Source organism: Diadema antillarum, unplaced genomic scaffold (genome assembly GCF_040938485.1).
Source record: "Diadema antillarum isolate AM-2024a unplaced genomic scaffold, OU_Dant_1.0 seq00000293_RagTag, whole genome shotgun sequence".
In the NCBI taxonomy this organism is placed as follows: domain Eukaryota; kingdom Metazoa; phylum Echinodermata; class Echinoidea; order Diadematoida; family Diadematidae; genus Diadema; species Diadema antillarum.
Window position 1 is genome coordinate 996,595 of NW_027271319.1, and position 27,024 is coordinate 1,023,618.

The 27,024-nt window shown below is 36.9% G+C and overlaps 2 protein-coding genes across 2 annotated transcripts in view; one reads left to right on the forward strand and one right to left on the reverse strand.

Moving 5' to 3' along the window:
- Nucleotides 1–664: 664 nt before the first annotated feature.
- LOC139730143 (uncharacterized) lies at nt 665–11,245 on the reverse strand. Its single transcript, XM_071641044.1, has 2 exons — nt 9,670–11,245; nt 665–816 (listed from the first exon to the last, which is right to left on the reverse strand). The coding sequence occupies exons 1-2, from the start codon at nt 11,243–11,245 to the stop codon at nt 665–667; spliced, it is 1,728 nt and encodes a 575-aa protein (XP_071497145.1).
- A 271-nt stretch (nt 11,246–11,516) lies between these two features.
- LOC139730144 (uncharacterized) overlaps nt 11,517–27,024 on the forward strand; it is a 61,985-nt gene continuing 46,477 nt past the window's right edge. The window contains exon 1 of the mRNA XM_071641045.1: nt 11,517–13,299. Coding sequence (XP_071497146.1) covers nt 11,517–13,299 — 1,783 coding nt within the window. The remainder of the gene's footprint in view (nt 13,300–27,024) is intronic.

Sequence of the window (27,024 nt, forward strand, 5' to 3'; positions counted from 1 at the left end):
ACATCCCATCCCATATCACATCGCATCGTATCGCATCACACCACATTACATCTCATCACACCACACCACATCACATCACATCCCACCCCATCCCATCCCATCGCATCGCATCACACCACATCACATCACACCACACCACACCACACCACATCACATCCCATCCCATCACATCCCATCACATCTCATATCATTGCATCACACCACATTTTACGTCTACTTTGTATTTCTAATTGCTCATTTTAATCATTGTGCATTTATTGTGTATACAGTTACTATCAAACAATCAAATGGGACGTGGTTAATCACCAATAGCGTGTATAATTTTCTTAATTATCAAATCATCAATCTTTCTATACCAACTCTGCCATGATATCACTGTTTCAACCATTAACATTATCGACATTACCATTATTCCTATAAATGTATCAGCACAACATGAAACGTGGCAGAAGTGTACAATGAATAAAGTGAAAGATGAATTTCATCGGTAGCATTACTCCTTGAGCAAACTGCAGGCATTGAATTAAATGAAAAGTTTCTGCTCTGTTATGTCTTGTTTGTTCGGGCTTGTTGTTTTTCATAGACCACATCCTTTCTCTTTTTTCAGGCTCGCGATCGCAAGAAACTTGCCGAACATGATTATGTCGAGCCCATCGACACTAGCTCACCCATATTTGTCGATTATTCGGCTTTCCTCGGATAAGCCGCATTCGATACCACATGGTGGCACTGGGGTTAGACGATAATCGATGTCCCGCCGATCGATAGCAAAGGTCGAATTATCGCTTCCACTAGCTCGCACTGGTGAGGCGAAGGCTGCGGTCAGTAGAAAACGGGAACTGAACTGATTCTGTCGACATGCCTAAATAAGGATCGGCCCACTTTAGACATAGCGGATGTATCATATGAGCGATACAAGAGAACCTAAACGAAAAAAAAAGGTATTAATGATAATGAGATAATAAGATTGAAAACGTTCAGCTCTGTCAGTGTCTATATATTGCTGGGTGATGCAACCAGAAGAAACCCTCTCTTTGTGGAAAAGAAAAGGACATTCACTCATTGAAAAAAAAGAGGGATACAGTCCTTTTCTCTGTTCTTCACTGTCTCAACTTCTTCCCGCGTAAAATGATGCTTCCCGCGTTTTAGACGTCATTTGCTTAAATACTTGCAGACTTCTTATCCTACTGCTGTCAACATGGAAAACACTCAACTTGTTATTGTTGTATTTTACCTTCTTCTCCTATGTCAATTGTTCTGCTTATTCTGTGTCTGTTGTTTTTTTTTTTTTTGGTATTGGTTTGTTTTGTACCTTCTCTTGCTTTTGTTTTTATCATCTTCTTGGTTTTTTTTTTTTTTTTCTGCCTGGGAGAGCGGTAGTGGTAAGACCCGGCTCGCTGGGTGTTTGGAGCACCCTTGGACGACGCGCAACATCACTCCTGCCAACACACGGGTCAGGGCACATGGGGGAGGGGGGCGTGAGGTGATCAGTGTCGACAACTCGATATCTTGTGTTGATAGAGAGAAAGGGAGACAGACAGGTTGACAGAGAGAGAGAAAGAGAGGGGGGCAGAGAGTGAGAGAGAGAAGCGTTGTCAGGAGTATTCACGGATTGAATGGGATAAAGCATAGTTGAAAACGGTAAGGAGACTAGTCTGGTATTTACTACATGTAAATGCCTAATATCCATACATAATGTAGGTCTAAATGATTCTGCATATTCAATGATTATCGAGATGTAATGCGTTTGATTTTATTTATTGTCTTCTACTAGAGAAACAGCGAGAAATCGGCTTTGACGTTTCAAATGTCTTGTGCGGAAGAAACTATATTAGCAAACAAATAGTAAATACAAATTCATAGAAAAAAAAATGAATAAAAGATATTGCTTTCGAAGTAACACACAACCACACATAAACACACGAACGCGAACACTTTTCAGAAGTATATTTTTTGACTTTATTGAAGTAAAGGTCCTATCATTATTATATCATAACTATACTGCTATTGGATGGGACGTTTCCACAGTGTTTTAATACATTTTCCTTGTGTCTGTTTATGTGGTCGTTGTTTGATATTTTCATCATAACCATTAGCATCATCATCATTCATCTATTATTTTATTCATTAGCTTTTTGTTCATTATCTACTCATGTATATATATCAGGGCTCTGCTCCATCACTGTTTTATACCCGTCACCCCACCCCCCCCCCCCCCCCCCCCTTGGCCAAACTCTTGTGTTAGTTTCGTGTCCCCCCACCCCCATCAAATTTTTGCCCATTCTTTTGGTTTGTTCTTTGTTTTTTGTTTTTAATTCTTGTTACCCCTGCCGTCACGTCCGTGCAACAGGAAGCGTCAATATTTGTTCCGATTGTATTGTCTCGGTGCTTTTCATAATCCCCGTCCCTCTCTCTCTCTCTCTCTCTCTCTCCCCTCTCCCTCTTCATTACGTGCAGCCCGCAGATGCAATTTGGGCCAGTTGATGAAGATTGCTGACGGGGGAGAATATAATCCGATCTAGACAATTTTCTTCCCACACCCGTTGTCTCCCACGAACACGTAGGCATAGAAAAAAAAACTGAGTTAAAGACACATGCTCCACCTTAATATTTCACTATCCTCATAGAGCCGTAAGTGGAACACTAATAACAATTAACCCTCTTAAAATGTGACACAAAAATAATTTCCATAGCACGCTCATTACGGGAACGCTATAAGGAGCAATGAGAGCGTGCATTGATGAAGACTTGCGATAATAGACTATGAAAGGGAGCATTTGCCATGAAGACAGTTTCTGCAACTTTCCGCAAACTGAAGGAAATTCGTACCTTTTCAGACATCCTAATCGCTGAACGGACATTGGACAGCACATAACCATGCACAACAAATCTGCAATTGTTTGACGGTTTTTGTAATCGTCACCACACATTCTACTAATGCCATCTCTCCGCTCTGCCTGCTTGTCGCCAGATCAAAGGCCGATTCAAAAATTGGAATGATATGAGTGACTGCGTCTCAAGTAACGTGTCAAATTCAAACGGTCAGAATTATCTTTCCTTACTGGGCTTCTGAATCACGAAGAAGTAAAGTGTATGTAATTGAATTTTGAGTAACTGACTTATATAATTGTTAATGCATCAAAAAACAAAATCCTTTCCAGTGAACGCCTTAAGCTAGCAAAAGTTAAGAACAAACCAAATAAGACAAGTTTAAAGGCAAATGAAAGAACATTAGTTTCTGGACTGATTTCGTCTTTTGTGCCGTTTTCGATTACAGCGAATTCCTTCACCTCATTTGCCTCGAACTTGTCCGTAATGGTATCCCGGATGTCAAGATGATGGAGAGTTGTTTATGGAGAAAACGTGCTAACGAGTTGAAGCTTAGATCACTCGCACCTCTAAGGAGACCGTTTACGCACAACTTGGACACTTCGAGAAAAACTGCGGTATATCCGAAGTGACACAACGACTTAGCGGAAGCTGCGAAACGCCTCGTTAGCGTCTAATGACATGGTATTAAAATAGTCTCATCCATTCAGACGCAAGGTAGTGATCTATGTTCCCTTCACTGGATCTTGCTGCAATGATAATAAGGTAAGAGAGGGTGAATATAATGTGTACACATGGTTGCCATCCAGAAGCATTATCATCGCTTTCCTTCTATCGATAGGGACATTCTCCCAGGTTTCGAAACGTACGAAGCAACTTTGACTAGTCTCTTCTAAGGGATGTGGATGCAACACGTGATGTTCGTTTTCATATTTCACGAAGCGCCGAAAGGACGACGTGTCTTTGAAACTAACATGAAACTTTCAGAAATGGGTCTTTAGGTTATCGCTCTTTTGAATCCAGGGACTTGACGGCTAACCAGATCTTTGGGGGTCACTTGAACTTTAATGCTTTTGCAAGGACAACCATTAAGGTGGACTTTGCTTAAGTAAAAGGAAATATTCGCACACAAACACACACACACACACACACACACACACACACAAAGAAACATCATCACGGCCACAAAACAAAGAAAGGACACCGCAAAAAAAAAAAATCAGGACAAAAGAAAGACAGGATTCAGACTCTAAACCACAGCAAACTTGAAAGACGTGTTATCTCTTACAGAACAGAATAGATAGAAGAAGCTTTCTAGAATAGAAAGCGTTGAATGTTTTGCCTCTCTTCTTCGATATGTTTTGATCAGCTTGCCGTCCCCTGTGGATACTGGCCATTTTAGCGGAAGCTGATGTGCAAGCTATGCTCTGCTACACACATGCAACAATATCTCCACGTATTAGAAGTGATCCTACTTCAAGATAACACCTCACATCAAACAATCCCCGTAAGGCGTGATATTTCCTTGCCATTGTCCTACTTTGGAGACACATACACACAGACACACACACACGCACACACACACACACACACACATCAAGAGAGAAACGAAAACATAGACACAGACAGACTGACAGATAAAGACGACGCAATCACAACAACGTCTACGATTTCTTCACGGATTCTACCGGATGTATCGTTTTACACTTTTCCTAATAAAAAAGACAGTAACAGGAGCAGGCATTGTTTTTTCGATATACTAATTCATGGAAACTGTCCTAAAAAGGGAGACTTTCTCCCAAATTTATATTATGTGAATCCAATGATTACGATAATATTACTTAAATACTAATAAACATTAGTTAAGTTTGAGGAAAATCAAAAATGTCCAAAAGTTATATTTCCTATTCTTGAGTTTTCGTGCCGCCACCGGGTCCGAATGGACAAAATTACTAAATGACAGGGGTCGTGAGGTCATAGAAGTTGAACAATGTAAAGAAAATATAAAGATAATTCTACATTTCTTCAGTTTTCTAGCATAATGACTGAGCATTTGACTTCAAAAGGCAGAGCAAATGCTGTTTCCAATGTTAAGGGGATGTATACTTTCATTATCAATCAAAGTCAATTTTTGTGCAAATTTCTTTATGTTTTGTTTCTGCAGTTTCACAACCATGAGATCACGTGCTGTGCCATATTCCATATAGCCTTCCTATCTAGCAAAGAGGCATGAATTAAATGAAAAATTATTAATTCAACACTTTTGATTGGATTTTTCAATTTTTCCTCAATTTTCACCAATGTGTTCTATGTATATATATTTTTTTACATTCATTGAGTCCGTATGATTTTTAAGATCAATTCCTCTTCAAACGAAAACATTGGCTTTTTGTGCGATTCAATGTCTTCTTTTAGTCGTTGTTTCTTTCGAATACTCACAATAATGCTTCGATAATTGTCTTTATTTCAGTCTCAGTGGGGCAACAACAGAAATCTGTTTTTGTTTCATTTCGTTTCTAGATAAGGGTAAATCATCCGTCAAGTCCCCAAGGTCACATGTATATTCACTTGATGGAAGGTGATTAGAGCACGCTAGATTGAAGCTGAAATCATCTTTAAAAAAGAAAAACGAGCGAACAAGCAAACAAAAAAAAATACACAAAACAAAGAGGGACCCGTCCGTACTATTATTGGTCCTCCTCTGTCACAGGTCAATAAGGTCGGGGGGGGGGGGGGGGGTATAGGAAGGAAGAAATTATGAAATAGATAAACAACGAAGGCAAATGTGTCCATAAGATCTGACTACACTCTAAACAAAAAAAAAATCATTTTGCAAATAAAACAATGCTACTTGAAGAATAGAATGATATGACGACATAATAAGGCATTTAAATCATGTCTAGGGTTTCATCTCATCTTGGATGTAAAAGTGACATAAGCGGTAACGTTATCTCCTTTTTCATTTCTAAGTAGGGAATAGGTGGGCAATTCAAAGTCGTATTTATTACACCGATGCCAAAATAAATGTCATTTATATAAACAACGTTGCTTGGAAATGTGACGTATCTTGGACATCAGGCCTTCCGGCAGTGATGACCTGGGTAATCGAGCTCTTACTTTGTTAGTTTTGTTCTTTTTCTGTTTGTTTGTTTGTTTGTTTGTTTGTTTGTTTGTTTGTTTGTTGTTTTTTATCTCGGATTTGTTCGTTGTTTGTCTCGTTTCGATGTTCAGATTGAGTCATTGTCCCAAATTGTTATCATCACTAAGGCTTGCTTACGTCAGTTGCGGGCGCTAGGGGAGACAGGGTGGATATGAATTCGGTAACAAGGAAAACATTGAAAAATCTCCGTAATCACCCAAAAAAAAATTGTTGCTTTTTTTATCTGAAAGAAGAAAGAAATGAGAGGAAGAGAAGGAGAAACAAAGGGAAAAAAGAACTTCCTCGTTGATGTTTAGATGACAATACATAATCGACCCAAAGTATTTCGTTTCACGTTTGGGAGAAATCAGGTGTCAATCATTATTACCATTATTAGTATTTTTTTACCCGTGGATTGACGACATTAATCTTCAAGATCACCCTCACCCTCCTCTCCTTCTTTTATCCTGAATCTTTTTCAAACTATGAAGGTCTCAAAATTCAAGGCTATCAGCCTAGTTAGTGATCGCAGGCTCTGCGGATTTACTGTTTGCGTCACCGTCCTGCAAGATTCGCGCGAACGTGCCTGAAACTGTTGTCGACAAGCGCCATCTGCGTTCATAATGCGTTAAATCTGTCGACAGACAACTCGGTAGGAAACCCACATTGTCAAGTCTCAAACTGCTACTTCAGTGAGCTGTCGTGGCCGATAAGGCTTATCTTTTTTTCCCAATCACGACCAATACCTACCTTCGCCATTGTTTTGTCAGTGTGGAGTTTGTTGTTGTTGTTGGGTTTTTTTTTTTTTTTTTTTGCTAATTGGTTAATTTCTCGAAGTATTATGATATTGCATAACCCTTCCCCATGATTGGTCACGGAGTCTCTCAAGACTATTATTGGTCAATCCGTTATTCTCTCTCTGCATACCCTTTAGGGAAAAAGAATGTCAGAACGTTTGTGAGCAACGTCACTCTTGACCAAGTCACTTTCGTTTGATCTCTTGTGATCTCTTTTGCTGAGGTCATCTTCATTCATTTTTTATTTTGTTTCTTCGATAGGCGTTGATTTCATGACTAATCTCTGAAAAAAAGAAGAAATCAATAAACGAAAAAAAAAGCGTGTAGTTTACCGGTTGGGTGAATAAATATCACAGCAACGCTGCGCAATGCAGCTTTCTGAAAACAACAATTGTTTGTTGTTTTTTTCTTGAGAAATCAGTGTCAAATATTCCAGGTTAATTGCAAATTCAAAGTCAATGTCTAACGATGGATTTGTGTTGTTGTTGTTGTTGTTGTTGTTGTTTCCTCTTCGCGTTCGCGTTCTCTCTCTCTCTCTCTCTCTCTCTCTCTCCCTCTCTCCTTCTATCTCTCCATCTAACTGTTACCTGATCTTCTCATTTCCTGATTAAATTATTTGACAATTGAAGCACAGCAATCGCGACTGAGCAGGATGACGTTATGGGGAGATATTGAAATGCATCGATTTGGGCACATTTTTCGTGGAATATTTTGACACTTCTCAATCAAAAAAGTATGATGAAACATTGGCTACTTATCTAAAGTAACAAAACACTCAAACACACCCACACAAACATAATGTGATATTTGTGAAATTTTTCTCATTGAATGGTCCAATCATTTGAAAATCAGATTTCTAAGCGTAGTGACGGGCCGAAATGAAGGGTTTAGGAATTTATGCATAATTAGAATTGAATTTCAAGTATCTGGTGCATTCATTGTTTCAAACCTTTGTACAATGTCGGCTTTGATTTTAATAAAAAAGTAAGACAACAAAAGGAAAGACGCAGCAAGTTAAATCCTTTAATTGTGTGATTTTAACATTTTTAATAATCAAATTATTTGAAATTGTAATCCGTAGTCGCTGCGACCATTATGTATTTGTAGATAAATATTTTTTTTTATTATATCATATCATATTATATCATATTATGTTGTATTATAATTATCATATTATATTATACTATAGCATGTTATATTAGTATATCATATTATTATCATAATACATGTTATATCATGTTATGTCATATTATACATATATATCGTCGCTGGGTCGACACGACTTCGTATCTACAAAATGTCAAATGGGTCCGGAGAGTCTTTCCTTTCACATGCCGTGGTGGTTTTATTTTGGGGGTAAGTCAGCTGGGATTTGGACAGGACATTACTGATCTGATTATCTGACCACTAGTCAAAAAAAAAAAGTCATTTTCACCAACATTTTAGATAAAATGTTTTGACCCCCATGCCACGATATATATATATATATATATATATATATATATATATATATATACTGACATCAAAAGACTTAACAACAACATGGCGGGCGGTGCAAGAACAGTAAATCTATTGACATCAAATCTTGCACATTAATAGACGTGGCTGGTGTTGGGTAGCACCCCTTTAATCATCGAGCTTTCCGGCGAAAAGCCCTTCTTCAGGATCTATACAGTCAATGACAACAACGTATAAATAAAATCAACCTAGGTATAAAATCATACTAAACTCAACTAGCCTCATATACTATACATTTCAAAATATACTCAACATAAAACATACCTCAATTCAGCGCATTTTATAACAAAAAACAAATCAGCATACTATTAGTAAATACAATCGCAAAACAAAACTTACTGTGTTGGTGCTGAGTGTGGTCTTATAGTGTTGTCTGTGTGAAGATTGTGGTCGGGTGTATCTTATATGTATTTGTGTATATGGGGGGGGGGGGGGGCGTTCCTGTACTAAGGCTCGTTCTCAATAATCAATCAAAAACTACCAATACTCAAAAATTTTCACCATCCAACAATGCAGAAAAACTTCCAAATTACCATTACAATTTCTACATATTAATACACCTCTTGTAATACATACAAACATACATATCCGCATACATAATATAATTTATACACATGAATCTATTTATCCAAATACTTACATACTTGCAGCCACGTTACTTTAACTACAGTTCAACTTTCCCAAAATAAATATACCATTATTACATTACCTATTATATATCTACCTACATTTACATCAATCACTAATTCTATCTAACTAAAAATTATTCTAACCTTCTCAAACAATAACATATTTATCATATACTAACATTCAATTAATCTAACAAATATTGTAATAATCTAAAAAATAACATATTTTTATACACTAACATTCAATTAATCTCCTCTCATCTATCTCTATATACTACACCCTCATACATCTATTCAATACTTTCCCATGATTCAAAAACAAAATATATATACAAACATACATACTTACATTTATTTCTACAATTACTCATACATATCTGACAATCAGTAGAAAAAAGAAAAAAAAGACATTAAGGTTCTATGTTAATTCCGTTTGGGTGGAGGGTTTTTAACTTGTCAATCCAAAAGGATTCTCGGCGTAATGTTGTCGTGTGTGATTTGCTCTCGATAGCTTCGATGGCTGTAAGTTGTAGGTTGGATAATGAGTGTGAGGGTAGGTTGAAATGTTTGGTGTATGGGAGTGTTTTGTGATGTGGGTTGTGGTAGTTACGTATTTCTGATAGTGTGTTGTTGATTCTTGTGTACAGTGTTGTTTCTGTTTTCCCGACGTACTGTTTATGACAGAGTGAGCATGTTAGGAGGTATATGACGCATGTGGATTTGCAGTTGATGTGTGAGGAGATCTTGAATTGTCTACCTGTGGTTGTGCTTTGGAATGTTGTAGTTTCTACGATGTGTTGGTGAAGGTTACATTTTCGTGAGTTGCAACGGTAGAATCCGTTAGGTTTGTGTGATGGCGTGCTGGGGGAGGGGTCTTTGGCCCGAACTAAGAGGTCTCTTATTGTGCGTCCACGGCGGAAGGAGATGGTAGGGGGTTTGGGGAATAATTCCCGGGTGTTGTCAGATTGTTGTAGAGTCTGGTGGTGTTTGTGTGTGATGTGAGGTAGTTTGGCAGTGGCAGGCGAGTATGTGATTGGAAAGAATATGTCCTGTTTATGTATGTCGCCTCCCTTTCTGTAGGAGAGAAGTTCATCACGTGGTGTGTGTCTTGCCCGTGTTATCTGGTTGTGAACCATTTGTTTGTTGTAGCCTCGTTGGATGAAATGTTGTGCGAGTTGTTGTAGGTGGTGTTCCAGTGACTCTGTGTTTGAGCATATCCGTGTGACGCGTAGGGCTTGGCTGTAGACAATACCCTTGAAAGAGTGTGCTGGGTGACAGGATGTGGGGAGGAGGTATGTGTGGGTGTCAGTGGGTTTGGTGTAAAGTTCTGTGTGAAGTTGTGAGTCCGCGTGTTTGATTGTGACGTCGAGAAAGTGTGTTTGTTCGGGTGAGGAGTCAAACGTGAATTTGATGGTTGGGTGTATGTTGTTCATTTTCTCTTGGAGTGATGCGAGGGAGCGGGGGGAGCCGTTCCATAGGAAGAAGATGTCATCAATGTAGCGTCGCCATGAAGTTTTGAGGAGAGGAGGATTTGTCAACGATAGTATGGCATGTTCTACTTTGCCCATAAAGATGTTGGCGTATGTGGGGACAACCGGGGTTCCCATAGCGGTCCCTTGGATCTGTAGGTAATGTTCACCATTAAATGAGAAGTTGTTGAGTGTGAGTACGAGATGGAGGAGGCGGAGGAGTTGGTCTGTCGGTGGGTGTGTATTTGTTCGGGTGTTGAGTGCTTCTTTGCATGCTTGCATGCCTTCTTGGTGGGGTATGTTTGTGTACAGCGATGTGACGTCTGCAGTGACGAGGAGTGTTCTTGAGGAGAGTGGGGTGTGATGTGTGTTGATGTCGAGAATGTGGTTCAGGAAGTGGGTTGTGTCTTTTAGATAGGATGGCAGTCGTTGTGCGAGTGGTCTGAGGTGAAAATCTAGGAACCTTGAAATTTCTACAGTAGGGCAGGAGCAGCCAGATACGATAGGGCGCCCTGGGTTGTTTTGCTTGTGAATCTTTGGGAGGAAATACAAGCTTGGGCATACTGGGTTTTTTGGTACCAGATACCTTTTTGTGTCAGAGTCTACATCTAAAGACTGGACTGCATCTTTCACTTTCTGTAAGTGTTGTGTGGTGGGATCCGCAGGGAGTTTTTTGTATGTGGTACTGTTTGATAATTGTCTGTCTCCTTCTGCAATGTAGTCATTTGTGGACATTATGACAACCGCCGAGCCTTTATCAGCTGGTTTGATGATAATATCCTTCTTTGACTTCAGCACCTTCAGTGCTTCCCGTTCATCCTTTGTGAGATTATCAATGTGTCGCGATGAGTTATGATTTGGCATTGTCCTCCATTTCTGACTGTATATTGCTGAGGTAGACACTCAAGTGGGGGTTGGTGATTGGAGGTGACCACATATTTGCTGGTTTTGGTGGAATGAACGTGTTTGTGTTGTCTTGTGTGCCGGGGTAAGTCAGAGGGCTGGAGGTGTTAGCGTTATCGTTTTCTTTATCTCTTTGATCTGTGCTGAAATGGGCTTTCTGAAATTTTGTCCCACGCCCCCTCAGGTTGACGTTCAATCCATCAACAAAGATTTTGAATCGTTTAAACGGAAAATGTCTCTGAAAGCCCATTTCAGCACAGATCAAAGAGATAAAGAAAACGATAACGCTAACACCTCCAGCCCTCTGACTTACCCCGGCACACAAGACAACACAAACACGTTCATTCCACCAAAACCAGCAAATATGTGGTCACCTCCAATCACCAACCCCCACTTGAGTGTCTACCTCAGCAATATACAGTCAGAAATGGAGGACAATGCCAAATCATATAACTCATCGCGACACATTGATAATCTCACAAAGGATGAACGGGAAGCACTGAAGGCGCTGAAGTCAAAGAAGGATATTATCATCAAACCAGCTGATAAAGGCTCGGCGGTTGTCATAATGTCCACAAATGACTACATTGCAGAAGGAGACAGACAATTATCAAACAGTACCACATACAAAAAACTCCCTGCGGATCCCACCCCACAACACTTACAGAAAGTGAAAGATGCAGTCCAGTCTTTAGATGTAGACTCTGACACAAAAAGGTATCTGGTACCAAAAAACCCAGTATGCCCAAGCTTGTATTTCCTCCCAAAGATTCACAAGCAAAACAACCCAGGGCGCCCTATCGTATCTGGCTGCTCCTGCCCTACTGTAGAAATTTCAAGGTTCCTAGATTTTCACCTCAGACCACTCGCACAACGACTGCCATCCTATCTAAAAGACACAACCCACTTCCTGAACCACATTCTCGACATCAACACACATCACACCCCATTCTCCTCAAGAACACTCCTCGTCACTGCAGACGTCACATCGCTGTACACAAACATACCCCACCAAGAAGGCATGCAAGCATGCAAAGAAGCACTCAACACCCGAACAAATACACACCCACCGACAGACCAACTCCTCCGCCTCCTCCATCTCGTACTCACACTCAACAACTTCTCATTTAATGGTGAACATTACCTACAGATCCAAGGGACCGCTATGGGAACCCCGGTTGCCCCCACATACGCCAACATCTTTATGGGCAAAGTAGAACATGCCATACTATCGTTGACAAATCCTCCTCTCCTCAAAACTTCATGGCGACGCTACATTGATGACATCTTCTTCCTATGGAACGGCTCCCCCCGCTCCCTCGCATCACTCCAAGAGAAAATGAACAACATACACCCAACCATCAAATTCACGTTTGACTCCTCACCCGAACAAACACACTTTCTCGACGTCACAATCAAACACGCGGACTCACAACTTCACACAGAACTTTACACCAAACCCACTGACACCCACACATACCTCCTCCCCACATCCTGTCACCCAGCACACTCTTTCAAGGGTATTGTCTACAGCCAAGCCCTACGCGTCACACGGATATGCTCAAACACAGAGTCACTGGAACACCACCTACAACAACTCGCACAACATTTCATCCAACGAGGCTACAACAAACAAATGGTCCACAACCAGATAACACGGGCAAGACACACACCACGTGATGAACTTCTCTCCTACAGAAAGGGAGGCGACACACATAAACAGGACATATTCTTTCCAATCACATACTCGCCTGCCACTGCCAAACTACCTCACATCACACACAAACACCACCAGACTCTACAACAATCTGACAACACCCGGGAATTATTCCCCAAACCCCCTACCATCTCCTTCCGCCGTGGACGCACAATAAGAGACCTCTTAGTTCGGGCCAAAGACCCCTCCCCCAGCACGCCATCACACAAACCTAACGGATTCTACCGTTGCAACTCACGAAAATGTAACCTTCACCAACACATCGTAGAAACTACAACATTCCAAAGCACAACCACAGGTAGACAATTCAAGATCTCCTCACACATCAACTGCAAATCCACATGCGTCATATACCTCCTAACATGCTTACTCTGTCATAAACAGTACGTCGGGAAAACAGAAACAACACTGTACACAAGAATCAACAACACACTATCAGAAATACGTAACTACCACAACCCACATCACAAAACACTCCCATACACCAAACATTTCAACCTACCCTCACACTCATTATCCAACCTACAACTTACAGCCATCGAAGCTATCGAGAGCAAATCACACACGACAACATTACGCCGAGAATCCTTTTGGATTGACAAGTTAAAAACCCTCCACCCAAACGGAATTAACATAGAACCTTAATGTCTTTTTTTTCTTTTTTTCTTTTTTCTACTGATTGTCAGATATGTATGAGTAATTGTAGAAATAAATGTAAGTATGTATGTTTGTATATATATTTTGTTTTTGAATCATGGGAAAGTATTGAATAGATGTATGTGGGTGTAGTATATAGAGATAGATGAGAGGAGATTAATTGAATGTTAGTGTATAAAAATATGTTATTTTTTAGATTATTACAATATTTGTTAGATTAATTGAATGTTAGTATATGATAAATATGTTATTGTTTGAGAAGGTTAGAATAATTTTTAGTTAGATAGAATTAGTGATTGATGTAAATGTAGGTAGATATATAATAGGTAATGTAATAATGGTATATGTATTTTGGGAAAGTTGAACTGTAGTTAAAGTAACGTGGCTGCAAGTATGTAAGTATTTGGATAAATAGATTCATGTGTATAAATTATATTATGTATGCGGATATGTATGTTTGTATGTATTACAAGAGGTGTATTAATATGTAGAAATTGTAATGGTAATTTGGAAGTTGTTCTGCATTGTTGGATGGTGAAAATTTTTGAGTATTGGTAGTTTTTGATTGATTATTGAGAACGAGCCTTAGTACAGGAACGCCCCCTCCCCCCATATACACAAATACATATAAGATACACCCGACCACAATCTTCACACAGACAACACTATAAGACCACACTCAGCACCAACACAGTAAGTTTTGTTTTGCGATTGTATTTACTAATAGTATGCTGATTTGTTTTTTGTTATAAAATGCGCTGAATTGAGGTATGTTTTATGTTGAGTATATTTTGAAATGTATAGTATATGAGGCTAGTTGAGTTTAGTATGATTTTATACCTAGGTTGATTTTATTTATACGTTGTTGTCATTGACTGTATAGATCCTGAAGAAGGGCTTTTCGCCGGAAAGCTCGATGATTAAAGGGGTGCTACCCAACACCAGCCACGTCTATTAATGTGCAAGATTTGATGTCAATATATATATATATATATATATATATATATATATATATATATGTGTGTGTGTGTGTGTGTGTGTGTGTGTGTGTGTGTGTGTGTAACTATAGCCTACATTCAAAGACGTACACAGATATTGATCGATTATAGGTCTCAAGTTCATTTTTATTTCAACATGATAAATAACGATATAAGTATGCACAGTGTACATAAAAGTAAAAAATCTCAACATGAATAATCAATATAAAGGGGGTACATTGTACAGGAGGAGGGGTCATACAAATAAGCATTATAGTGATAAATTAAGGAAGCTAAATTCATATTATATCATTCTTATTGTATCACATCATATCATGTATAAATCCTTTCCAACCTAATAATGAAAAAAGTACAAACACGGCAGAAGTGTCTATTGAGAAAAGAAGATTCGAAAGTATGAGTCCATAAAATTCAAATGCTTTATAATCTCACTAAGCTGTTGCGATGAATGGGATGAAAAAACACAGTTAAGAGATCAACACGTTAAACTGAAATTTTGCGTATTCTTTTAGAACAAGAAAAAAAAAGAACAATTTCGAATTCATTTTATGATCCCAAGCTTTAATTCTATGTAGAAGATGAATTAATCCTTACAAAAGATAATGATAATACAAAAATAAAGATCGAGTTAGTTGTCCCATTTCACCTATTTTGAGTCTTTACTTAAAATTGAAGCTTGAGGTAGTTTGCTGATAATTGTTATGCACGGTCAAATATACATATAACATTTAACTGTAAAGTACGCTTCACTTCATGTCGAGTGCTTGAATTACACATCGCTGCACAAAAGGAAATAAAATGAGTTTGAGTGAAGCGGAATTATCTGTTCTCTCGTCAACACTCAGTAATACAGTAAATGTAAATTTAGGTCATCAGTCAATACATTAATTTCTTTTTTTTTATCAAGGTACATTTTGTTTTTTGGCATATCATTTACAGTTACAGAAACGTCATCAGATCTTCGCTAACGATCTTTGACAGGAAATGTTTGTGTTTATTTTGTGTTTGTTCGAAAGATTCACCAACGCTGTATCTTAAAAATAGTTCCCTTATTTCCTTTGAATAAACGTCTTTTATCCTCTCTCTCTCTTTTTCTCTCTCTCTCTCTCATTTATGCCTCGTTGTACTAGATACACGCATTGCATTTTTTTCTAAAGAGATCTTTCCCCCTGTATTTTATATTTTTAGACCGTAAATATGATATGTTAACGAAAAGTATTGCAAATTTCATGATATGACAGCGTCATAGGAAGGCTCGCAGAGAGAGAGAGAGAGAGAGAGAGAAAAAAAAAAAACGTCAGTGGTCTCAGATACTAAATGGCATAATGAGCCGTAATCATAACCATCACGGTTCAACATGTACAATATTTCGATTCTTAGACGGTATTTTGCTACATTGCTGCGTGTATCATATACCAACTTTCATTCAAAGGATACGACATGAAGAGATTTTGTAATATTCCCCAATACATTATATACATGATTTTAAATGTTTAACGATAATGTTGGAATGATACGAGAACAACCTATACAAGTCCCTTTAAGGGTTGGTATAGTTTCGGTTTAGATGGGGCTTAAGGTTTCCACTTTTTTTTGTGAGATATTGAAGAACCTCGTATGAAATATATGAAAGAGTATATAATTCTGAGAGGAATTAAACCCTTTTGTGCCAATGAGTCAAACAGGCACAAATTTCTCACACAAACCCGTGGACAGGTAACTAATGTGGCAAGCAGAAGGTTAAAGGGTGTGTACAGTTCTGGTCGAGGTGAATATTTAGCTTTTAACGTTTAGTGAGATATTCAGAAACCACTCTATGAGATGTCAAAGAGCATGCAGTTCTAAGGGGTATCAAAAGTTTATTCGATGAAAATCGGTTTTGAAATGGCTGAGATATCCAAAAACAAAGTGAAACAAAGAGATACTAATAAAGTTGGGGCATGTCGCCTTTTATTATTAGCACTTTTTTGGATATCTCAGCATTTTGAAAACCAATTTTCATCAAATAAACATTGAATCCTTCTTAAAATTACATGCTCTTTCATATTTCATAAGAGGCTTTTCATTATCTCACTTAGGAATGTTCAAACATGAATCCCTACCTCAACCAGTTCTGTACAGTCCCTTTAAGGGTTATTTGGTGAAAATTAGTATTTGAATGGTTGAGATATCCAAAACAAAGCAATCCTGATTAAATGGGGGACCCATCTCTAGCTTGTTTTTGGATATCTCTGTCATTTCAAAACAGTTTTGCATTTAATAAACTTTGGATTCCTCTAGAATGGTATGTTATTTACCATTTCATTAATTGGTTTCTAAGTGTCTCGCAAAAAAGACAGAAGATAAATCCTCATCTCAACCAGTACTATACCATCCCTTTAAAATTACAAGGCTCAGTAACAAGGAAAAAAACACGATACGTATTTTTTGTTTTCATGGAAAGCTTGTAAAGTGTATATTGCGAAAGGGCAAATATTGCCATACATATAATTATGTAACGGCCATTACCGACCGGGTAAGCAGATACAAAATAGTTATCACCAACATCAATATACTATTCCATTAATGAATACGTACTTTTTTTATGCTTGTATGCTAATTCTCGCTTTAACAGAAATGCTCCCTAACAGCTATCTTCACTTCCACGACATAAGCACAGTAGTTAGTACGAAGTTCTTCCTCCGTGACAGTACATTCCGTGGTAGTTGAGTTTAGTTGTGTCGTCGTCTGTGTTTGGTTAAGTTCAATCTGATAATGAGTTGAGGAAAAAAAACATATGAAAAAAACACGTTACTTTGAAAGCTCACTAAAATGATTCAAAAAGTCACACACGCACACACACACACACACACACAAACAAACATGTGTGTAAAGCTTGCCACTGAAAGGGTCAATTAAAACTAAGAAAAATGGAGAGATTTAGGAAAGACAAGTATCTATAACACCACCGCTTCTCTTCCTTAAGAATGACCAAATGATGTATTTATATACGTCGGAAATTAAAGGTCCTGTTTGCCTTTGGTAACAGTGATTTAAAAACTTTTCAAGATATGACATTCAATACATATGTGTAGGTCAGTTGTACAACAAAACATCCTATCATATAAATTGTTCGCGGTAAAGCCCAAAATATAAGGAGATATCTGTATTTTCCTCAATAAACCGTAATGCAGACGGTTTAATCTGGAAACATTTTTATTTTAACTATTGTTCACATTTTGTATATTTAACAATATTTAACATCGATTTTACCGATTCAATTTTTTTACAGTGGCTGTTTCTATCCCTAAATCACATTTTAGAACTATTTTAACGCACTAATGCTGAATTTTTGTTTCATCTGCAAATGGTAAAGTATGCCTTTAAGATACATCTGTAAATCATATTTTTTGCTACTGGGTTTACTCACCTGCAAAGAGTCGATGGTTAGCGCAAGTATGAACTTAATATCTTCTGTGGTACGATTTTTTAGGATCGTATAGTATTTTCTCAGGCCTTCAAGTTTTTGCAGCAACACAGCCATCGTATTCACCTTCATCGGACAGTAGCATATCAGAGAAGAAGAAGATAAAAAAAGAAGAAGGTAGGAGTGATTTGCTTGCTAAAATGTTTGATCAAAAGCAAATCGTCGTGTAATAACAGAACTGCTTGCTGTTTCTCTGAAATATAAGTGACCGTACATCACAAAACAACACAAATTCGCACACACTGGTATTGTCTGAGGGTTCAAAACAGGTGGAACGGGTAACCTTTTCCATGGTGTGTGGTGTCTTTCCATATATTTAGATAAGGAAAGTGAGAGTCCATTTGAATTGAGTGATTCATCATAAAGTCTGCTCTAACTTTCAGAATCTGCTCTTAACTAAAAAAACCTTTTCTGGCTACTTTTTGTTTTTTGTTTTGTGATGCAGGGTCACATTTAAACTCAAAACGGAAGGAAAATCATTATGGGTTACATTACCTTCTAGGAATACAAAAAAAATCATACTGAGCAATTCTTATTGAGATTAAGAATGGAAAGAAATCACTCTTTGCGATTCATTGTCAAATGAAAACAAAATAGGCAGCTAGTGATTTTATTGCCTTTAGGAAATATTTACATTGGAAGTTTATAAAATTTAAATTCAATTCATCATAAAAAGAAATCGTATCTGTAAAACAGGGTCAAGCAATACGATTGTAAATTTAATAGTAATCATAGATTAAAGGAAACCAAAACCCAAAGAAAAATGTGGATTGAGTGAAAGAAAATATAAAGAGAATTCCCCCCCCCCCCCCAAAAAAAAGAAAAAAATCCAAAACAAACATTTTTCACTAGAATGACCCATTCCATTAACTTCATACTGAAATATGTTAAGGGCAGAAATTATCCCTCCCCCCTGCTCTTTCATAACGCAAGAAAAGTAAAAAAGATGTTGAATTTTCTTTATATCGTTGTCCACACATGATGTCATCAACCCAAGTAGTCTCCTGATCCAGCCGTTCCAACACAAAAACTTTAAAAATTCATAACTTTCGCATCAAGTGTCTGATTTTTTCTCAAACTTTTACTGATGTGTTCTACAAATGTTGCTGCTTTATTAAAGTCAATCCTCATTATATTTTGTTTTTTGGTTTTTTTTTTTACTTTAACCCTTTGCATGGCAGATGAATATCTTGCCAATAGGTATGTGTGTGAAATTTTGTGCACGTCTGACTCATTGCCACAAAGAGGGCCGGTTAACAAGGAATTTTACCTCTTCCTGTGATCCAGCGATTGGTGAATTAGCTATTGCGGGAAGGCATTCAGGACGATGTTCCGGAAAACAGCCATAGGAACTCTGTGAAAGACATGACGAAAAGCAAGAACATGTATTGCTTGATGACAACTAAATGCATATTACTTGAAGGCATTATTTATCATTTGCAGATGAAACACAAAATCCAGGATTGGTGCTTCAAAATAGTTCTAAAATGTGAGTTAGGGATAGAAGCAACCAGTGTATAAAAGTTAATCAGTGTTAAGTGTTGTTAAATGCATAAAATGTGAACAAAGGTTATAATAGAATTGTTTCTAGACTAAACTGTCTACATTATGGTTTAGTGAGAACAATAGTGATATCTCCTTCAATGTTAGGCTTTATTGCAAAATGTTGATATCGTAGGATGTTTTGTGATACACCTGACTTACACATATGCATTTATAGTGATAAGTCGAACATTTTTTTTTTTAAATCACTGCCCCCCAATGGTAAAGAGTACCTTTAAATTTGTAGCTGCTATTTGCAAAATTTATTTGCAATACATGCGCTTAGGATCTCTAATTTCATTTTAAGATAGGATAGTATCTGGATCAGATGGTAATGTCACCAGCAACACTAGTTCTTAGGATATTACATCATATAATTAAGAACACCTTGTATACAATGTACAAACAGATTCATCATTCATTACTTCCCAAATTTACATTTAGGTACCACATGTCGATCGCAAAAATTCAAGTAGACGTGTACGTGTGACCAATATCTTATCTAGTGTTTAAGCTGAGTCATATTTTTTTTTTCTTTATTGATCTTGATTCCACACTTTACAACTAAGCCATTAACATCACAAGACACTGATGTCTGTATTGTCGAAAACAACAAAATTAATGATTAATACATGTAGGATATGAGATTCTTACCCTGGCATTGTTATGCAATAATGACATCAAATCATTCCACTGTTCACACGAGAGTGGTGTTCGTTGGGTTGGAAAGCACTCGGTTGTTTTCAGGAAATAACCTGACAATATACACAGGACAAATACTCTTAGAATCGTCAGCCCTGTAACAAATGGCAAATGGAAAGCTATTATTATTACATTTCCTGCAATGTTCGCATCTCCTTCGATAGGTACAGACTCATGGATACATCCAAGGCATTATTTATCATGTCCAGATGAAACACAAACCCAGCTTTAGTAATTCAATGTGAGTTATGGATAGACAAAAATTCAATGTAATAATGCTAATAGGTACAATCAATGTTAAGTATTATTAAATATGCACAATGTAAACAATAGTTATTATACAATACCTTTTGAAATAAACCTTGTACAGTTATGTCTCACTGAGAAGAATAGTGATATTCCCTTATATTTTAGGCTTTATTGTTATTTTTCGTGGTAACATGTTTTGTGATACAACTGACCTACACATAATTATGCGTCAAATATGATAACTCAAACATTTATTTAATCACTGCTGCAAATGGTAAACAATACCTTTAAGATCCAAAATACTTTTTTCAAGTAAAAGAGAAGAAATTCCATCGTTTCGTTTCTTTCTTCATTAAAAAAAAACAAAAAAATATATATATACATATATATATATCTTGTTCCTTTTTTGTTGTTGTCCTTTTTATTCGAAAATAATTCTGGTTTGGACACGTATCAATCTATAAACGTACAAAGCGGATTTTCGTACGTATGGTAAGAACCCCAAAAACAAAACAAAACAAAAAATCTGTTAAAGGATCCAAATCATCTGAATTTCTCAAGAGATGTTTCTATCAAAGAGTTTCTCTAGCTCCGTACAAGTTTAAGTTTTGTTTATTTTTTTTTTTGCAAAGTCATTATCATTACCATTGTTATTAAAATAAACGCAACATTATTCCGCACACAGATAAACGAATATATATATATATATATATATATATATATATATATGTGTGTGTGTGTGTGTACAGCTGTATATTTGAGCTTTTCTTGGTAGTAAAGGGTCGTGCACCATTATTATGTATTCTCTGACTTTCTATCTAAAGTTTAAAAACCAACATTTTTTTTGTTTACCGGAAAAAAAAATGATTAAGATTGTCGTAAATGCTTTTTTTTTTCGTCCGCTACCAGAGTACATTTAGCCCTCATGAACCCTCAGTCTATTTGTTCTATTGGACTAGTGAATTTGGATATCATACACCTCTTCAGCATTAGTGTAGCGTGGAATACTCAGTATGCACTATTTATCATACTGGAACTGTTTAGAAGAAAAGTACATTACCAAATCCAAATAGCGTTTTCGCCATTGTGTGAAGCGAGGTGAGGATTGCTTGAAGCGATGTTTTGAAGTTAAAGTCACTTGGAAAGTGTCAGCCTGATCGTGATGAAAGTCCTACTTCTGCTGATTCGATGTGTACCGAAAAAGAGTACAGAACTCTCTTTTATAACAAAATATTTTACTATTACTCCACTTTTTACGCCCTCATATACCGTGTTTTTAATAGCTATGAATTGCACTTCCTCAAACCTGCAATGACGTATTCGGCAGTTATAAGGAACAAATTGAACAACCCACCCGAACACTTCATCCCCATAAATAGTTCTTCAACATCTTCTAATTTAACTCTATTTGTTTGTACAACTGCAACTACTCACATCCGCTCAAAAGTTAAACTAATCACATTAGTAACGTATTCCTTCTTTAATTTGATATTTTGACTTCTGAAATTTGTTCCCTTGAATGACTTTTTTTGTTTTTGTTTCTCTAACCGCCATCAAAGTGAAGTTTCCACTTTCATTTTTTGTTTTCATTGCCGTAGCGTGCCTTCAAAATGTAATCATTTTCTTCATCATTATAGTTCATTCCTAAAATAACTAATGGATTATATTGTTGTTATAATGTTTGTTAATGAATACACGTATTATCATTCATAGCACATTTTTTTTTCTCTATTTTGTCTGCTACATGTCTACTCACTCATTTCAGAGGAGGGGAACCTGTACATAATCCTCTCAAATAACCACCCTGGCAAGTCTTATAAAATGAATAAAGAATTTCATCGACCTTGACAGAAATATGAAAACACCAAAATGTACAAAGGAAGCGAATATCCATAAAAAAACACATACACATATACACACACCCATATTATATGTATAAAGATATGAAGAGTTCGTTTGCAAAAACCGATAAGTCCATATTTGCCATATGGAGATATTTGCAATTAAAGGTCAAGACAATAATAAGATTTTTTTTTTGCTTCTTTTGACCATAACTTCAAAAATGTACCTTTATATGTAGTGACCAATATATCATTTAAAAGGTATTATTTTGTACTTTATCACAGAGACCGTACTTCAAAATCTTAAAAAATGGACTTATCGGTTTTTGCAAACAAACTCTTCATATATATGTGACCGTTCATCACAAAATGAACAAAAAGTCCCATGCTCTGATTTTGTGTGAGGACTAAGAATAGGTGAATGGGTCAATCAAGCCCATCTTGACTTTTTCAAATTTTCTGAAAGAGGAAATCATCTTCTACATTATGCTAAAATTTTGGATCATAAAACAACCAGGAAAGTGTGTTTTTTAGCAGTTTTCTCAAACATTCTTTTTTTTAGAATAGTGCGATGAGGTGTTTCATTAGAGTCCCGTTTTCATTTCTTAAAAACTTGTACTTACCTGTACTTTCTCTTCACTTTCAATTCTAATAACTTTAGAAAGGATAACGTTACTGCTTTGAAAGTTAGCATTAATCATGGACAGAGTGTTTTGATAAAGCATGCTCAATTTCAGCTTAATCTGATAATTCCTTCATTGTTGTTACTCCAGTGGTTTACATCCTGTGTTTTGTCCCATTCATCACACAGCGAGCGTGGGTTGCTAAAGATTAATAAACCCTGTACTTCAGAGCCCCTTTTCTCAGTTCACACTTTTCCTGAGTGTGCGCATTCTTTTCAATATTTAGAAAGGTATGAGAGTCCGTTTGATTTGAGTTATACATCATTTTAAAGCTTAAAGTCTGCTCTTTCAGAATATGCTCTTAGCTAAAAATCAATATCTGGCGACTTTTTGTTGGTTTTGTCGTGCAGGGTTACATATATTCATAGATATTACATATGTTATATCTTTTATTATTTTATAAATACAAATGCTATATATAGTGGGCTTGACGTCATGTCGAGTGGTCTAATTACAGCACGTTGGCAAATGCGGAAATAAAAATAATTTTGCCGAGTGGAATTCAGTAACCAAAACTGTGGTAAAATGAAAAAATCATTTGATTCCTCGTACATTTGAAACCAGGAGGATTTATTTCCGGAAGGATATATATATATATATATATATATTCATCAAGATGGACATTATGCTATACCATTTAGAGGCATATAAATGTCTCCCCGTGTTTCCTCTTTGACCGGAAATGTTCTGTTTGTTGAAGAAATGAACTGATATCCAATTTAAAACATTCTTCCGTCATCCCTTTTTTATCATTTTCAATAACATAAATTGCAACTGGTCTTTGTTATGTTTTTAAAATAGCACACACGACGTGGCATATACTAAAGAAAGATTTTCATAAAAAGAGAGAGAGAAAATGTTGAGAGGAGGTACTATGACATTTCGAGGAATCCTAGTTATTAAGTCCATATCAAGTCAGTTTAGTCACTGTAATAACTTTTTACTAGTAATATCACGGTGCAGTGTTTCAATGTTCGCTTTATTTATATCCTGTTACGTTTTTTGCACAGACTACAACCGCAGTAAATGTTAAGAAGATACGTCAAAAATAGACTTTTTAATCTTTCGCGCTATTATTATCTGTATTTTTTTTTACTTTTGTTCTCTCTCACTCTCTCCAGTTAGGATAACTTTTGTGAGGGAAGCGTCAAAATAGAAATACGGGACTTTTCTACATAGGTATATCCTTTCCAGACCGTACTGCACTTCGGGTGCGGTCCGGCAGGGTGTTGTGTTCAACGGTAATCAATCAACTATTTTTTTTTTCAAATTTAATATTTTTGTTTCACGTAACACTAGCCATGAAGAAGAGAATCTAGTATTCTTCATTGCTACACGGAAGTTTTAATAGCCAAGCGCAACATCATCCTTCGTGGAAAGATGTCAATGTCCTTAATCACTTTGATTATCTCCTAGAAATGAATGTGATTCAAGACCAAAAAAAAGGTTTTCGAACATATTTTATTTCATTTTTTTGTGGAAATTTAACATTGAAATGGACGTAAAAGGAAATCACTCATCGGTTGCATTTGGATTTTAATTTTGTTAAAGAGTTGTCAAACCCTTAATTTCCACGACATCTTCATGCCGTATGAAGCACGGAAGTCAAACAACGTAAGATTTTTACCGACATGTCATCTGCATTTCAATATGTCTTTTTTGTTCTTGTTTTTTAGGAAAAAGTGAGGATGTCAAGGTGCGAGAAACTGTTAAACCGTTGAAAAATGTTACCAAGCATACCATTCTTAGAGGAATTCAAAGTTTATTAGATAAAAACGGTTTTGAAATGGCTGAGAATACAAAGCGATCCTGATAAAAGATGGGTACCACCTTTGATGAGGATCGATTTGTTCTGGATATCTCAGCCATTTCAAAACTAATGTTCATTAAATAAATCTCTTGTAATAACAAGCTCTTTCATATTTCGCAAAAAAGTTTCACATTATCTCAGCCCGCCCCCCCCCCTCCCAAAAAAGTTAAAGCCTAAAACCAGGTCTCAACCAAAACTACTTAGTATACCATCCATAAAAGGTGGAAGTAATCAATTTATCTCAATACAACTAAAATTCTGTATAGTTTATTTTGACGTCCTAGTCGTCTTGCAACTGCGTGTAGCTTAGGTGAAATATATATATATATATATATATATATATATATATATATGTGTGTATACATATATATATGTATATATATACATATATATATATATCTATATATATATATATATACATATATATATGTATATATATATATATATATATATATATATATATATATATATATATGACACAATTACCGCAACCGCTTGTCGGCAGTGAAAATCAACTCTAGCAGAAACCAATAGCTGAACTTCCGACAACGCCACTCCGTGAACTGCCACCGAAAGCATGTCACCCCTGCCATCGTCACTGCCTTGGGCTATAAAACCCATGCATATTCATCATCCGGGTAGGTGACGAAATGTCCAGAGCAAAAAACAGAAACAAAGCAAAAACGAAACTACTCCAAACAAATAAACAATAATAACAATAACGACAGGGAAAGCAAACTGTTGGCAGCCTTGAGGGGGAGACAGACAGGAAAATGGCAAGGGGAAAACGGAAAGCAAGCACAATATGACCGGGGTCCTGACAACAGTATAAAGTGAAGATGACTGGGGAAAACTGAAAATCAGATCACATAATGAGCTGAGCCCTGACAGAGATTTTTCCAGCGACGCCAATTTGGGCAGAAATATTACATTACAACCTGATTCAGTCTCGGAGGCCACGACAAGACTCGCTTGACACGGGCGATGGCAAACTAATGGAGGGCGCATCGCACTTGAGTGTGATATCATATCATCGTACAAAGCATTAGAAAAGAATGTGCTGTTCGCCCCTTGTTGATCATTTTGTGCGTGTGTGCGTGTGTGCGTATGTGTGTGTATGTGTGTGTGTGTGAGCACAGAGATAGCTTATGTATTAGCATTAGTAGACGGATGGGTCATCGAATTGTGTTACATTATACCGTGTCCGCCTGCCTCCCCCTCTGTCTATCTCTCTATCCTTTCTTTGCTTCTTTCTGTTCAACTGGATATTTGAAATGAAGGACAGTGTTGCTGAGATGTGATAGATATTATAATACTCTTTTGTCAGGATTATATTACTGACAGATCATGCACTTTTCACGTGCTACTGCTCTGAATTCAATGAAAGCTTTTTTTCATGGTTACCCAAAGCCGCATCCAAATTATTCATTTGTGGAACTTTTATCAGTTCGCTCTAAATATTACATTCGTCATGGTGATCCCCGACCATTACCATGATTACCCTATGAAGCAGCGGAAAGTTGGTCAGTCAGCCGTGGGATAAGATATATCGAAAAAGAGATGGAGTTAGAGAGAATATGAGATAGATAGATAGATAGATAGATAGATAGATAGATACATGTAGATAGATAGATAGACAGATAGATAGATACATGGAAAGGTAACTAGAGATAGAAAGAGATAGATGAATAGATAGAGAGTGGGGGAACGACAGAGATAAGTAGTTAAACAAAGAAACATGCAATGACTTCTTAAAAGGTCCTGTACCATTGGGAGCAGATGTTAAAAAAAAAAAATGTTCAAGATAAGTATCACATTTGATGCATATGTATAGGTCAGTTGTATCTCACAACATCCTACCATATGAGAATTTTGCAATAAAACCTAAAATTTGAGGAGATATCACTATTATTCTCAATAAACCGCAACTGTATAGACGGTTTAGTTTGGAAACATTCCAATTATACGCATTGTTCACATTTTGTATATTTGACAATACTTTAACATCGATTATACGAATTCAGATTTTTACAATGGCTGTTTCTATCAGTAACTCACATTTTCGAACTATTTTG